Source organism: Equus asinus, chromosome 25 (assembly GCF_041296235.1).
Source record: "Equus asinus isolate D_3611 breed Donkey chromosome 25, EquAss-T2T_v2, whole genome shotgun sequence".
NCBI classification, from domain to species: Eukaryota; Metazoa; Chordata; class Mammalia; order Perissodactyla; family Equidae; genus Equus; species Equus asinus.
In genome coordinates this window covers 21,085,272-21,101,131 of record NC_091814.1, presented here as the reverse complement: position 1 = coordinate 21,101,131, position 15,860 = coordinate 21,085,272, and the positions used below count along the sequence as shown (strand labels likewise).

Genomic DNA, 15,860 nt, shown 5'->3' with positions numbered 1-15,860 from the left:
TTGGAAGAACTAAATTATAAAAACAAGACTGTAATACGTCACTCAGTACTTTCGGTTTTCAAGTGAAAGAAATACAATACAATCTAGCATAAGGAAAGAGAATCTATTAGCTTAAATAACTAGGAAGTCCAACACAAATACGATCAGATATGGTTCAATTCATGCACTTATATTACATCATTATGCTGAGTCTTGACTCAGAGGTCAACCTCTGAAAAATGTACTCCTGTATAATTTACCTTTTCTCTTTAACATTTATCACAATTTTATATGCATTTATGATTATTTTTGCTTTATACATCTCTATTTTCCATCTCTATGTAGATTTTTTCCTGTTTGTTAAATATTTTAGCCCTATCTCTAAGATATTGCCTGACACACAATAGACATTCAATAAATATTTGTTGAATAAATGAATAAATTTTTTTTCTTTCACTTCACTTTGCTTCACTCTTTGTGCTAGATTTCTTTTTCTATACGCTGACTTTATCCAAATAACAGGCAAAATGGAGATGAAAGTTTTATGCTTCCATTCGTTTTTTTTTTTTTTTTGAGGAAGATCCGCCCTGAGCTAACATCTGCTGCCAATCTTCCTCTTTTTATTGAGGAAGACTGGCCCTGAGCTAACATTCGTGCCCATCTTCTTCTACTTTATATGTGGGATGCCTACCACAGCATGGCTTGCCAAGCGGTGCCATATCCGCACCCAGGATCCGAACCGGCGAACCCTGGGCTGCCAAAGCAGAATGTGCTAACTTAACCACTGCACCACCAGGCCAGCCCCTATGCTTCCATTCTTAACAATGCAATTCAAAAGGCTGTGAGATCCCCAGTCTCACATATCTATATACAGAATTGAATCAAGATTCTTTCTAGGCAGAATATAAGTTGGAGCAATGTGTGGTTGATTTCACAAGCCTTTTTACTCAACTTTATGGCAAGGGATGGAGAAGGTAGGGTTTGTCCCTCAACTGAAACACTTGAAATAGTTCCTGGATATATTATGGCTTATTGTACTGTAAAAAGTGGGAAAAAAAACTCAAGTTAAATTGGATTCAGTACATAAAAAGGAAAAGGAATCCATCACTCCTATATCTGAACATACATCAGAATACTAAATGCTGAGTTGCAGGAAAACTGTGATTCAGTGAATATGATATCATCAGATGCTCAATTTTTCTGTTTTCTTAGCTCCTCTTTCTTTTCTACTTCAGTTTCATCCTCTGCTTGGTTTTCCTCACAGTGGTAAAAATTGAAGGCAATTCTTGCTTATACAGAGAAGCAAAATAATAACAATCTGACTGTTGAGAGTATGTTGTAAGAGTTAGATTCAATTTCTGCTCCTAAGTTTTGTGAGTATTGAGAGAAAGTGAGAAAAATGGTGACTCTAGCAGCAGCAACAGCAGTGTTTCCTTAACCTATGGTTTTCAGCTATTGTTACATATTCTAGTTCAATAATTCCAGCAACAGACTCTTGACTCTTGCAAACTTTCCAATAATTTGTAGGCACATAATTTCTCGAATTAAACTTTCTTCTTCAAAAACTTACATAATTTTATATGTCCTGCATTAATTTCCAACTGAATCAATGATTAAGTAGTAACTGGGAAAAAATTAATTGCATAAAATATTTTATTAAAATTATGGACTTAAACATTTCATAAAAGAGAAGGATAGCAGGAATTCTGCTTCTAGTCTCACTGAGTAAGTCCCTAGTGGATCAACTCTCCTGAAGATAACTACTACAAACTCTGGAAAAAAACACAACGGACAATTATCTGAAGGTACTGGAGATAGGCTAAAACTAGGCAGATCTAGAAGGTAGTCAACATTTGAAAGAAGGTGAGTACACAAAATGAGTTTCTCTTTGATACAGCTTTTTGTTTTAATGAAAGTCACAGTCAGAACTCTGTTGGAAAAGATTAAAACTCAAAAAGAAAACCAACAGAACTTCTTGTATGAAAAATCAGAGGATAGAGTTTGGGGTAACCAGAACTGCTGGAAGGTAAGAAGAGAATCCTGGAAATGAGAAAACTAGAGAGAGAGAGAGCTTCAAATTCCATGTACACATTCTACCCCAACTTCTGGCTGACCTCTGAAGCACATATGTGTGGGAAAGACTCAAAACAACCCAGAAGTACAAAATAATTAAACAGAGATTTGAACTACCATGCAAGAGAACAAATTTTAAATTTTACTACAACCAAGTTACTTGCTTTCTAAAACTAAAAAGACCAACAATTTTCAAATTAATAGAACACAGTCTCCACAACATAATATTCACCAGATTGTAGTTTAAATCCAAAATTATTTACCATAAAAAGAACAAGGAAAAGATGGCCATTCTCAAGAAAGAAGATAGTCAATGTAGATTTAGTGAGATATAATTCAACATTGAAATTAGTAGACCAAGGTTTTAAAACAGCTATGATAACCATGTCCTATGATGTAAAGAAAAATGTGCTTACAATGGATAAGTATATAAGAAATATTAGAAAAGAAATAGAAACTACTAAAAAAGAAACAATAGATAAAAGATAGAACTAAAAAACATATTATCTGAAAAAAACTTTAATGGATGAGATTAGCACTAGAATGGATATAACAGAGGAAAGAAATAGTAAATGAGAAGATAGATTAATAGAAATAATCCAATGTGAAGAAGATGGAAAAACAATTAAAATAAAAAACAGAACCTCAAACACCTTGGGAACTATATAAATGGTCTAACACGTGTGTAATTGGGGTTCTAGAAAGAAATTATCTAGAGAATAAGGTAGAAAAAATATTTGAAAATAATGGCCAAAAATTTCACAAATTTTCTTAAAGACAGAATTTATAGATTCAAGAATCCCAATAAATCTCAAGAAAGATACATATGAAGAAAACCATGCCTAAGCACAACAGAGTCAAACTGCTAAAAATAAAACATACAAATAACATCCTGAAAACAAACAAAAAGTGTCATACAAAGAGTAAAATCACTGTCAACTCCTCACCAGAAAGTATGGGGGCCAGAAAACTGGAACACAATCCTAAACATGATGGATGAAAGGGGAAAAAAAATAATAAAACTACCAATTCAGGATTATATTTTCACTGAAAATATTCTTCAAAGTTGAAGGTAAAATAAAGACATGTTTATATAATAGAAAACTAAGAGAATTTATCACCAGTTGAATTACAATACCTGAAATACAAAGGAAGTTTTTAAAGGTAAAGGGAAATTATTGTTGTTAATAGAGTCCAGTCAGCTGTAACTCCTGGCAACCCTGTGAAGAAGTAATGTCTACAATGTCTTGTCCTCAACAGCCCTACTAAACTTCTGTAAACTTATGCCTATGGCTTCCTTTATGGAGTCAATCCATCTCATATTTAGTCTTCCTCCTTTTTATGCTTTTCTATTTCTACTTTTCCCAGCATTATTATCTTTTCCAAAGAATCCTGCCTTCTCATGATGTGCCCAAAATAAGACAGCCTCAGTTTTATCATTTTTGCCTCCAGTGATAGTTCAGACTTAATTTGCTCTGGGACCCACTTGCTCATCTTTCTGGAAGTCCAGGGTATCCAGAGAGCTCTACTGCAACATCAGATTTCAAATTAATCCATTTCATTCCTGTCAGTCTTCTTCACTGTCCATCTTTCACACTCATACATAGTAATTGGGAATACAGAGGTGTCAGTTATCTCGGCCTTAGTCTCTAATCACACTTCCTTATACTTGATGATCTTTCCTAATTCTTTTACTACTGCCTTTCCAAGTCTGAGTCTTCTCTTGATTTCTTGACTGCAGTCTACATTTAAATTGACAGCTGAACCAAGATAAACAAAATCTTTAACAATTTCAATGTTTTCATTGTCTACATTAAAGCTATGTAGTTCTTCTGTAGTCATGATTTTTGTCTTCTTAAGGTTCAAATGCAGTCCTGATTTGGCACTTTCTTCTTTCAGTTTTGTCAGAAGTCATTTCAAGTCACTGCTGCTTTCTGCCAGTAAGATGGTGTCATCTGTGTCTTTTATCTTATTGATATTTCTTCCACCAATTTTTACTCCTCCTTCCTCGGAGTCTAGCCCAGCTTTTTGTTTGATATGTTCTGCATACAGATTAAACAGATACAGGAATAAAATGCACCATTACCTGACACCTTCACCTATAGGAAACCATTCTCTCCATCCATATTCTGTCCTGACAGTGGCTTCTTGTCTACTATACAAGTTACGCATCAGGTCAACCAAGTGCTGAGGCATGTCCATTTCTTTCAGAGCAGCCCATAGGTTTTCATGATTCACAGAGTCAAAGGCTTTACTATAGTCTATAAAACATGGACTAATGTTTCTAATTTAGGTTTAAATTTCCCTTTTATTTCTTGAATCTTCTGGAAGAGATCTCTTATCCTTCTTTTTTGTTGTTGTTTTATTCTATATCTTTGTATTGGTCTGTATAGTAGTTCTAAAGGAAATTATACCAGACAGAAACTGAAATAGTTAGATGTTAAAAAGTGAATATTTTAATTTTCCCTCATAGCTAGGGCTTTCTGAGTAAAGAAACCTGGAACCTAGCTTAAAGGCTTAGCCTTGAAACCTAAAATATAGCTAAATAATCAGTGTTAGATTTACCTTCTCAGACCAATGTGTTTACATTTCAAAGGGGGATGAAAACCAGAACCATGGAACCAGTTGTTTATATTCCGAAGGGCTGCAATTAACAAGGGGAAAAATGTTCCTCTTTCTCTCTCAGGAAGGAAGGGTAACAGCTGTTCCACTCCTGTATGAGGTCCTAGATTCCTAATTTCTGAGTTTCTCTTCTGAAGCAGAAACCCCCAAATGTGTAGGGTGACATCTGGTTCTCATCACATAACCCCAGAAGGATTAGGTCAATAAGGAAACTATTCAGTTATTGCTGTAAGTAATAATAATCTATCCGTGCTCCCAAAACCTCATGCTTACCTTCAGGATAATATGAATAAATACAGATCTTAAAAATCTGTCATCAAGAAGAAATGATGAGAATTAAAACTATAAATATGAGTAAACATAAAAGATTATCTTTTCTTAATTTCTTTAGAATACTTAAGAGTAAAGCAAAAATTATAATATTTCCTATGGGTTCTTAATCTATAGAGATGTAATATACTTTAGCATAAAGGATAGGGTAGAGGTAAATGAATTTTTGTAATTCCAAAGCTTCTAAATTTCACGTGTAGTCATTGAATATTAACTCTCAATATACTGTAAAAGTAAGGGATATAATTTTATTTCAGCTCTAAACCTTCCTTTAATTGCGCTGATTGTGATACTGGAATATTTCTCTCTTGCCAGCTGACACAATATTAAGCTTTGTCAGTAAAGATGCTAAAGGCACGCCAGAGTTAGAAGGAGCTTCTCTTCCTGGTTCTGGTGTGCTCTCCTCTGCCAGGAGGCTAGCAGCATGTGGAACATCTAGTGGCACTCCCTCCAAGGCAGTTTCAGAAGTACCATCCCTACAGGTATTTTCCATGAAATTTCCATACTGAGGCCCTTTCCCATGGATGGTTTCCTTCAGCATCCCAGAGGGGGGCTTCCCAGCAAGTTCTGAGGTATAGCACCTCCTGATAGATGGCTTCCCCCAGGGATGGAAAGAGTAAAATCGAGAGGGAATTACACTGATTCCAAGACTCATTTATAAAGCTATGTTTAAAAAGACAGTTTGGCATTAGTATAAATGTAGACAAACAGATCAAAATAGGGTATCCAGAAATAGGTCCAAATTTGTGCAGTCAATTAATTTTCTACAAGGCTTCCTAGGCAATTCAATGGTGAAAGGATAATCTTTTCAACAATGGGGCATTTGGATAGAAAAAAAGTCTTGCCCTTTTCTCACATCATATAAAAAATTAATGGAAATGGATCATATCTTGACTGTAAGAGCTGATATTATAAAATTTCTAAAAAATGACTTTGGATAAACTCTTAGTAAGCTTAGATTTAGCAAACACTTCTTAAATATGACACAAAACACAAAAATTATAAAAGTCACAATCAATAAGTTGGACTTTATCAAAACTAAAGAAAACTTCTGCTCTATAAAAGGCATTGATAAGAAATTAAAAAGCAAACCACAACAACATAGTGAAGATATTTGCATGATACATACATGACAAAAAATACCTAGAAAATACAAAAAACTCTTACAATTCAATGAGAAGACAAATGATCCAATCCAAAAATTGGAAAGGCAGAGATTCCAATTAAGAAATGGATAAAAGATTTGAGAAGGCACTCAGGAAAATATAGAGGTAGCCAATTGACACACAAATGATATTCAGTATCTTTAGTCATCAAGGAAACACAAATTCCAACCACAATTGGATACCATTATGCATCTACTTGATGGATGAAATTAAGACTGAAAAGTTTTGTTGAGTATGTTAAGCAGCTGATAACTCTCATAACATGGCTATTGAGAGTATAAGATGGCAAAACTACTTTGCCTAATTGTTTGGCACTCTCTTATAAAGTTTATTTACTTTATAAACTTCATATTTACTACATGACTCAACAAATTCATACCTAGATATCTGCTTAATAGAATAAAAAATATCTCCATACAGTTATGTAAATGTGTGCACACAAATGTTTGTGCAGCTCTATTCCTAAAAGCTGAAAATTGGGAAAAAACTAAATGTCCATCCTCAAGTGCCTGGATAAACAAATTGTCTTATATTTATACAACAGAACAAAAGAATGAAATACTAAGTCACACACAGCATGGATAAATTTCAAAAATATGCTGAGTGAAAGAAGCCAAAAAGCAAAAGGTACATACTATGTGATTCTATTCACGTGAAACTCTCGTATTGTCAAACAAGGCTTTAGTGACAGAACCATTGTTGTTTGGAGACTGGTGTTGGTATAAGGGACTGATAGGGAGGGGGTCGGAAGAAAAATTTTAGAGTGACGAAAATGTTTCCTATCTTGATCATGGTGGTGTTTATATGGGTGTACATATTTGTCAAAGCACATCAGATTATAAACTTAAAATGGGTATATTTTATTGCTTTAAATTTTGTCCCAATATATTTGGTTAAGGGATGAAATATAAACAAATGATCCTCACATCATACATAAAAGCTAGTGCTATAAATCTTCTAGAGGCAAACACCCTTGAGAAAATAGAAATGTAAGCTACAGACTTGGTGAGTATATTCACAATATATACATATCTTACAAACAACTTTAATCCAGTATTTATAAATAACTATTAGAATTCAATAATTAAAAAACAGTCATTAAAATAGGCAGAAGATTAGAACAATTTACGAAAAAACGTGCATGGATAACCAAAAAGAAAATGAAAAACAATTGCTCTACGTTATTTGATATCAGGTTAACAGAAAATAAAACTAAATGAGATATTACTATTTATCCTGCTGGAATGACTAATATACTAAAAAAACAAAAAAATCCTAGCAGTACCAAAAGTTGGAAAGAATATGAGCAACGGGTGGAGGTGTTATGTGGCACATCTACTTTTGAAAATATGGGCGTAGCATCTTAAAGAGTTAAAGATATATCTATCCAGACAAATAAGAGACAGGAATGAAAACAAATGCCCACAAAAGACGTTTGCAAAATATGTTCATGACAGGTTTATTCATCATAGCCAATAATTAGCAACAAAGCAAATGCCTATCAAAAGATAAATGAGTAAACATATTTTTGCACATCCATACAGAGGAATCCTACACAGCAATAAAAAGAACATACTGCTGTGAAATACTTGTATAGATATTATTCAGTGATAAAAAAGAAAATCCCGCCTTTTGGAACATGGATGGAACTTGAGGGCATTATGCTAAGTAAAATAAGCCAGACAGAGAAAGACAAATATTGTATGATCTCACTTATATCTGGAATCTAAAAAAGCTGAAGTCATAGACATGCAGAGTAGAATGGTGGTTGCCAGGCGCTAGAGGGTGGAGGAAAAGGGGAGATGTTGGTCAGAGGATTCAAACCTCCAGTTATAAGATGCATAAGTTCTGGGAATCTAATGTACAGCACAGTGACTATAGTTAACAATACTGTATTACATATTTGAAAGGTGCTAAGAGAGTAGATCTTAAATGTTCTCACCACACATATACACAAAAACGTAATTGTGTGAGATTATGGAAGTTTTAACTAACATTATTGTGGTAATGATTTTGCAATAAAAATAGGAATATTGAGATAGAACAGCCTGTGATTCTAAGAGTACCAGAAAACTAGCCTCATATCAACATGAAGTCAGAAAAAAAGCATGCTCAGATTCCATAAGAAGTTATTATATATTTTTAAAAAGCACACAGCAGTACAACATCCCTATAGGAATAACTGTTTGCCTATGTAGTGAAAATCAAGATGCACCAACCAGATTCTTTTTCAAATCAAGAACTTATTGCCCCAGCTGATGGTAGTGCTGTGAGCAGAGAGGCTTCAGCTGTCTGCCTCTTCAACCATTTTGTCAGTAACATAGACACCTCACCCAAAGTAAGAAATTTTCCTGTAGCAACCCACACCCAAACTCTGATTGATGCAGGTTTATGAAGTCCTGACCATCTTGGCCTAAGTCAAAACACCTCTGAATGGTCATTCTACCACAGAGTTCACCATTGGGCCAGTGGAGGCTGTCATTAGTATTACACTCAGCTTAACTTCTCTCTTTGCCCAAAGCATTCCCCTCATTTCACAGGTGCTAATCCTATGCATTTATTAACAAACATCCTACATGCCCAGCTATCTCACATTGTGCTTCCCAGCCTGGAGGATATGCTCACAAAATAGATAAAAGTTCTAACTAAATATTTCAAAATAAAGAAAAGAAATTAAAGCAGTGACAAAATATGTGAAATAATCGCAAAGATCAGAATTCAAAGAATTCAGTTATGAGTGACTAGAGGAAGAGAAGTTTTGAAAAGAGGAGATACATCAGGAAGCAGTTAGAAATGAAAAAAAAAACCCATTTCATAAATGAAATCTAAACTCAGAAGAACATAAGACTGAGTAAACATTATGGATAAGGCCATAACAGAAAAAGCAGACATGAAGACAGGAAAAACCTGGAGAAAGAATAAAAATAAGTCTATAGAACCCACTCTCTAAAATTCCATCATTATAAAGTTTGAAACCAGGTAAATACTCACACACGATATTAGTACCCACAAGAGTTGTTTCTGTTGGAGAAGAGGGAGTGAGTCATGACGTATTTCTAACACATTCAGCCTTAGGCATCTGCGGGATCCGTGTCCTGGGATTCAACCAACAGCGGATCAAATAGATCATACTACAGTACTGCTTGTTGAAGATCCCTCGTTGGTTGAATCTGCGAATACGGAAGCTGCGGATAGGGAGAGCCAACTATCTGACTTGAACGTCAGAGGATTTTGGCATCCGCGAGGGTCCTGGAACAAATCCCCCACTCGTACCAAGAGACAATTGTATTCTGTTTTTTGACCAATTTTGTTCACTGTGATAATTTATTGATGTGCCAATAATGATTTGTACACTTCTCTATCAGTGTGTATTTTTCCTTAAAAAAGTGAACATGGTATAATCTTCTTTCACGGATGCAGTATATTTTATATGAAGACATTAATTATACTCTTTTGTATTCTCTGAATTTTTAATATTTCCTCTGAGTGTTTTTCACTCTTATGTTTTGATCTCTCTGTTTCATGTTCAAAGCTTCTTCAAATGTCTGGAAAGTCTTGGATGTTCAAATACATTCCAAACTATGGCACTTAAAAGCTTGTTGGAAACTCTGTAGATGGGTGTATCTTGTGGACTGGTGGGCTCCTATGTAGGAGAGTCAGACAGAGAAATGTTACTCATTTTGCTGAAGTAGCTCCTAACTTATAATCATCTCCCACACAAAGAAATCGTCCTGTTTCCTAAAGGAATTGTTTAAGGCTGGCTGTCAACTTTTTGGAGGGCTGAGTGTGGGAAACAGATTGCTGCTACTCCATGCTATAGGAGCACTCACATGCAATCCTCTCTTTTAAGTGCAGCTCCCCACACTTGCCTCAGTTCTGCCTGGTATCTCTAGTCTAGAACTCCTCTGGTTTAACTGCCATAAAAGGAGGCCTCCAATCTTACCCTAGCATGGGAGAAATATAAAGCAATGCTACTCAGATGAGAGTCTGCCATCTATTGTCAGTCTACGAGCTCTTTGTTATCAACTTGTGATGAGATAGGTATAGAAGTTGAATGTAAGTATTAAGCAACTTTTATAGAATTTGATGCTACTGAGACATCCAATCAGTGGACACTCTTTTGGAACAGAGAATAGAAGAGTTCAGGTGTTTTTCATTTCATTTTTTTAATAGTTCATTTTTATTGTATTTTGCTGAAGTATTGGCTTCTGATGAATGGAAAAAGAAACCAGGTTCTACACTGTAGATGATCTGAGAAGCACTAATCCAGAGGCTGTGTTCCTTATTGAGACATTAAACCAATTTTACTCTTTTCACTCTCATCTGGGAGGCTCAGTTGTGAGGAGAATGTCCAGATACAGTTCTGTGCTGTGAATTGATTTGCTTTTGGTTGGCTTCCCACCTTATGCAGGTGGACTTTCATCTTTCTTTCTTCTGCCTAGAACTATTTTTTTTTCTTTTTTTCCTCTATAATGTTTCTAATATCTCTTGTGTGCTGCCCTCTACTGTTTGCCTTCTCGATGAAGGTTTTTATGTTTTTAATACCCCTGCTACCATTTTAGCGGGTTTAGGGATAGAATATATATGTTAAATCCCAAAAGGTTTATTAAGCATTAAAAAAATATATTCCATAACAAAATTTATAAGTCAATATTGCTAGGAAAAATAATGAAAACCTAATAAACACAAAGTCAGTGAAGTATTTTAATTCATCACTATGAAACCATTACTGGTCACACTACACAGAAAACAAATAATGATGTGGCATACTAGAATAGTTTAATAACAAAATTAAATTCACATTAATAATATGCACGCTATTTTAATCTAAATGAAAATACTTCACCAGGAATAATTTGGAAAAAACAGCAATAAAACTCACAGTAAATTCTAAAAATAGAACTTACACCAATCACATTCACTCATGAACACACAAAAAATGATTAAAAGTGATGACTCATTTAAATATCAGCAAAGAAACATTTATAATAATAAATGTTTCATTCTTTAAGTAAATGTGAGAAATAAATGATAATTGCAAACCTGTTAGGGTAAAAAAAAAGAGCAGAACAAAATTGGAGATGGCCAGTGCTGTACTTGAAGAGATATGTAGTGCTGTAAATGCCTTAATTATTTAACTAGTAAGAATGAAAATAATATAAAAGAACTTAATCCAAAAACAGAAAGATGGGAGACAAAATAAGAACAGAGGTAATAATTTAAAAATAGGAGAGTGTCATTGATGATTTCATACACTCCAATTTGAAAATGTAAATAAAATTAACAAGGGAGAAAACAGTTACATTTTACCCTGGAAATGGAGGTCACACATGAAACGTGAACTTTAGTTTTATTCATTAAGCTTTAGAAAGAAAATTGATAGGCTGCAGCATATCCAGAGGACTGCACACAAAAAGATGAGGTGTCTGAAATTCAGGTCACATGAGTAATGGGAAAGGTTCAGATTATTATTGTAACTGTCCCAAACATCTGTGAACCAAGATTAGACTTACAGTATGACACGAGACAGAAAGTATGAAAATCACAGCGACAAATATCAGCTAAAATGAGAGGAAATAATAATGGGAGCTGAAAACATAGGAATGCACATTTTGTGAAGTCATTGATATCCAGTCAATGCAGGCTGATTTCCTTTGGAGCTACTGATGAAGGAATTTCTGTACAGGTGAGAGGTAGGATGAGATGACCACAAAGTAATTCTCTCTCTAATATTCTATAGTCTGATGATAAACTGAAACTGGGTAGCTCCCTCTTCTTACCAAATTCAGTGTGGAAGGCCATGCGGACATCTTCAGCATGATGTGGGACTAGATGGTTGTGATATTTTATTCATTTATGTAGCATATCTTCTATGTCATATAACGTGTAGTTCAAAGCAGTGGTCAGAAAAGGCATCCAGAAATATTATTTTGGGAGAATCAAAGAAATAAAATGTCCTTGCAGAAATCTGCAAAGACTTGATTAATACAATAAGAGTTATACATTCTGTGCAGAATTATATTTTGTGTATACTTTCATATTATCTAGTACATACAAACAAAAACTCTGTGAAGTAAAAAAAGGAAATTTATATTATCGCCACTTTCTGTATTTTAAAATTTAGATTCAGAGAACAATAGTAGCTTTGTTAAAGTGATGACCTAACCAACGTCAAGCTCAAATCTTATAATTACTAATATGTTAACTTTTCCCCCATTTATGTCATTCTCCTAGATCTAAGCAACATTCAGGTCTGAGAACCACATCTCAGGTTGGACATAATCTTAAACAAAAAATACTATGTGACATTTTGGGCAGACATTCAAACATAGGGCAAGAGATAATGGTTAAGAGCCTTTTGAGAATGATAAACCTGGAGAAAGGAGGGGGGTTTATTCTCTAGTGACTTATTTTACTATCTCCCTTAATCTTTACAACAACTTTGAGATGAACATATTACTATGCCCCCTTTACGTAGAGAATATTATGTTCCCACAAGGTCAAACAACTCATCCAAGGCCACACAGTTTTACAGATAAATAGACTAGAAATTGTTATAGTTTGAATAATTAGTGATACATTTTGCCCAAATGAGTGTGTACTGTTGAAAAATAATCGAATTATAAATTCTTAAGAGGAAACCCAGTCTTCCCAATCATTTTCCGAATGGCCAGCTGTACATCTTTGTTCCTGAGGCTGTATACCATAGGGTTCAACAGTGGGGTAATGATGGTATAGGTCACTGTCACCAGCCTGTCTTTGCCTGATGTATATTTGGCCGAGGGTCGCAAGTAAACAAAGGAAGCACAGCCATAATGGACAATGACCACAATGAGATGAGAGGCACAGGTGGAGAAAGCTTTTTGCTTGCCTTCAGCTGATGGGATCTTAAGGATGGTATGGACAATTAAGCCATAAGAGATGCAGATGAAGATCGAGGGCACTATAAGCACAATGACCCCAAAGATGAAGATAACCAGTTCATTGATGTAGGTTTCACCATAGGCAAGACGGATGACTGGTGAAATATCACAAAAGTAGTGGTTGATCTTGTTGGAGCCACAGAAGAGGAGGCTAAACACCAAAGTTGTTCCCATTAGAGATAATAGGAAGCCACTAACAATACAAGTTGCTGCCAGTTGACCACATACCTTCCAGCTCATAAGAATGGGGTAGTACAAAGGCTGGCAGATGGCAGCATAACGATCATAACCCATCACTCCCAGGAGCAGGCAATTGGTGACAGCAAAACCAAGAAAGAAAAACATCTGGGTGGCACAACTCATGAAGGAGAGTGTCCTGAGTATAGAAAGCAGATTGATAAGCATCTTGGGCAGGATAACAATTGTGTAGAAGATCTCAGAGGTAGAGAGGACACATAGAAAGAAGTACATGGGTGTGTGGAGGCTGTGATCCAAGTAGATAACGGAGATGATGGTGATGTTTCCACTCAGGATGATCAAGTAGAGGCAGAGAAAGACCACAAAGAGGACAAGCTGCAATTCCCCAAAGCTGGAGAAACCTAGCAATAGGAACTCAGTAACACAGGAGGAATTGGCCATGGAGAGCTGATCCCATAGAATAATGCCAATATGGTCAGGTCCAGAAGCCTTTGGAGCTGAGAAGTCAGGGAGACTTACTCTTAATAAAGCAGCTAGCACCAGTCTGATATGAATGAGGAATGACAGGCATGGGAGAGGAAAAAAAGATTGAAATTAACTAAAAATTATCCTAAATTAATATGCACCCACAGTGCTATTTTTCTGCTCATGATTTTAGCAATGAATTTGAGGACAAGGTCCACGTGAAATGTACAGATATTTGCTCATCTAGGGAAACATCCCTTGATCTGTCTTTGTGTTACTTGCCCTTAAAGAACACAGTTCTTTTTCATTACTAATTGTATATCCCATTCCCATGCAGTCATTTATTAAAATTAACTTGGTTTAGAACTACTGCTACTGTCTTAGAACTAGTTGTATGATTCTCTTACAAACCCTTATAGGACATGAGGCCTGATTTCCCCTTGCAGAAAAGGCATGGCTAGAATAATTCAGTTTTGCTTCAGCATTTCCTGGTTGCCCATCTGGTTATATGTCTTACCCTTGATATAACTGGCTTGGAGACCTAAAAGACAGCTGTTCCAAGGATCCAACCCTGAATTCCTGAGTAGGAAGGCACAAAGACTTTTCCTAAGGCCTCTGACACAGTTATTGATACTGGTTCTTGACTATATATATTATAATCCAACCATTCTTATCCTCTTCCACTTCCTGCCCAAATCCATCTTTCACCTGGGTTTTGTTTCTCAAAAATAAGTTTCAAAATCTTGTTAGTCATCCAAAGTGTACATTTCTGAGACATGTTTAGGCATGTGATTTTGTTCATCCTCAACATCCAATCTACTTCTGTTCTGCAATACTTCTAGGATCCATTTCTTCCTTTCTGCAAGACATTAGCTCCTGCCCAGACTATTACGAGAGCACTATAAGCAGAGTCCCTGGATTCTATCTCTTGCCACTCTAAGCTCTCTGCCACAATAGCAGCCAAATTGTCTTTCTATAAGACAAATCCTATCTATTAACAGGACTAAATGACCCCAAATTATCTATAAAGCTAAAACAACTATATTCTAGATCTTTCATACGTTTCTGTTCATTTGCAAACTGACCTGGTAGACCTGGGCCAGGTAGAGACCAAAGAAAAAGAAGACCACTTCTGATTGGCAGATGGTAATTTTAATAAAGAAGGGAACTTACATGTCAGATTTGTCTTAAATGGCTAAAAGATGAGTAGATTTCCACACTGACCCATGAGAATCTTAAAAGTTTATAGAGAGCCCTTAATGGGTTTCAGTCATGTATGTTGTCCAGATGGTCTCAACAACACCTTATTCTCTCAAGGCTATGTACTTGGAACACATCCCACTGTGGGAATCAAGGGTAGAACTTTTATTTCAAGGACAGGAGAGGAAGTGAGGGACCTCCAATTGCCTGGGTCCAGCTCAGAGGTCAACAGACAGTCACATCCTTTGATGACCTCCTCCAACATTTTCCCAAATGTACCTTTCTACTTATAACTGCCATTAGAGATTCCTTCACACCCACTTCAGTACTGAGAAATTTTGAACAATGATGTCTTTTTTCATACTATCTTTATATCTGGAAATAGTCCATGCTTTGTTTGTTTGTTTTTCTTCTTCTTCTTTTAATTTTGAAAACTTCTTTAAATTCTCAGTTTAAAAATATATGTACTCATTTAATCCTTTCCACAGCTTCTTATTTGCACTTTATCACTTTCTCTGGGTTTCCTGCGCAATCACTAGAATTCTTACTTCTTTTGCCACTAGTGTTATGAGTTTGTCTTTGACTCCACAAATTATAACTTACTAGAGACAAGAAATTGCATCTCAATGCATTCAATAGTGTCGAATATATGCTAAGTGATTGAAATCTTTTTGAAAAACTGAATGAGCAATGATCTCACTTTCTCTTCTAAGTTATTTCAAAACTCTCAGGTAGATGGTATTTGATTCCAGAGATTTTCCAAACTTATCCAATTAATGTTAATCTAGCATTCAATATTAACCTTCTGCTTCAACATTTTGCAATGAGAAATCTAACATTAATCTTTAAATGCAGAGAGAAAAGATCCATTAAAAATTGCTTCTATCTCATTTTCATTTTTGAT

The 15,860-nt window shown here is 35.4% G+C and overlaps 1 protein-coding gene across 1 annotated transcript; it reads right to left on the bottom strand.

The window, feature by feature from the left end:
* Positions 1 to 12,790: 12,790 nt before the first annotated feature.
* Positions 12,791 to 13,735, bottom strand: LOC106835788 (olfactory receptor 10R2-like). Its single transcript, XM_014848398.3, has one exon. The coding sequence runs from the start codon at positions 13,730 to 13,732 to the stop codon at positions 12,791 to 12,793; it is 942 nt and encodes a 313-aa protein (XP_014703884.1). The 5' UTR covers positions 13,733 to 13,735.
* Positions 13,736 to 15,860: the final 2,125 nt, after the last annotated feature.

What these genes read in the sequence shown, in the direction of transcription:
- LOC106835788 (XM_014848398.3), bottom strand. Translation starts at nt 13,732, where the DNA reads ATGGCCAATTCCTCCTGTGTTACTGAGTTCCTATTGCTAGGTTTCTCC.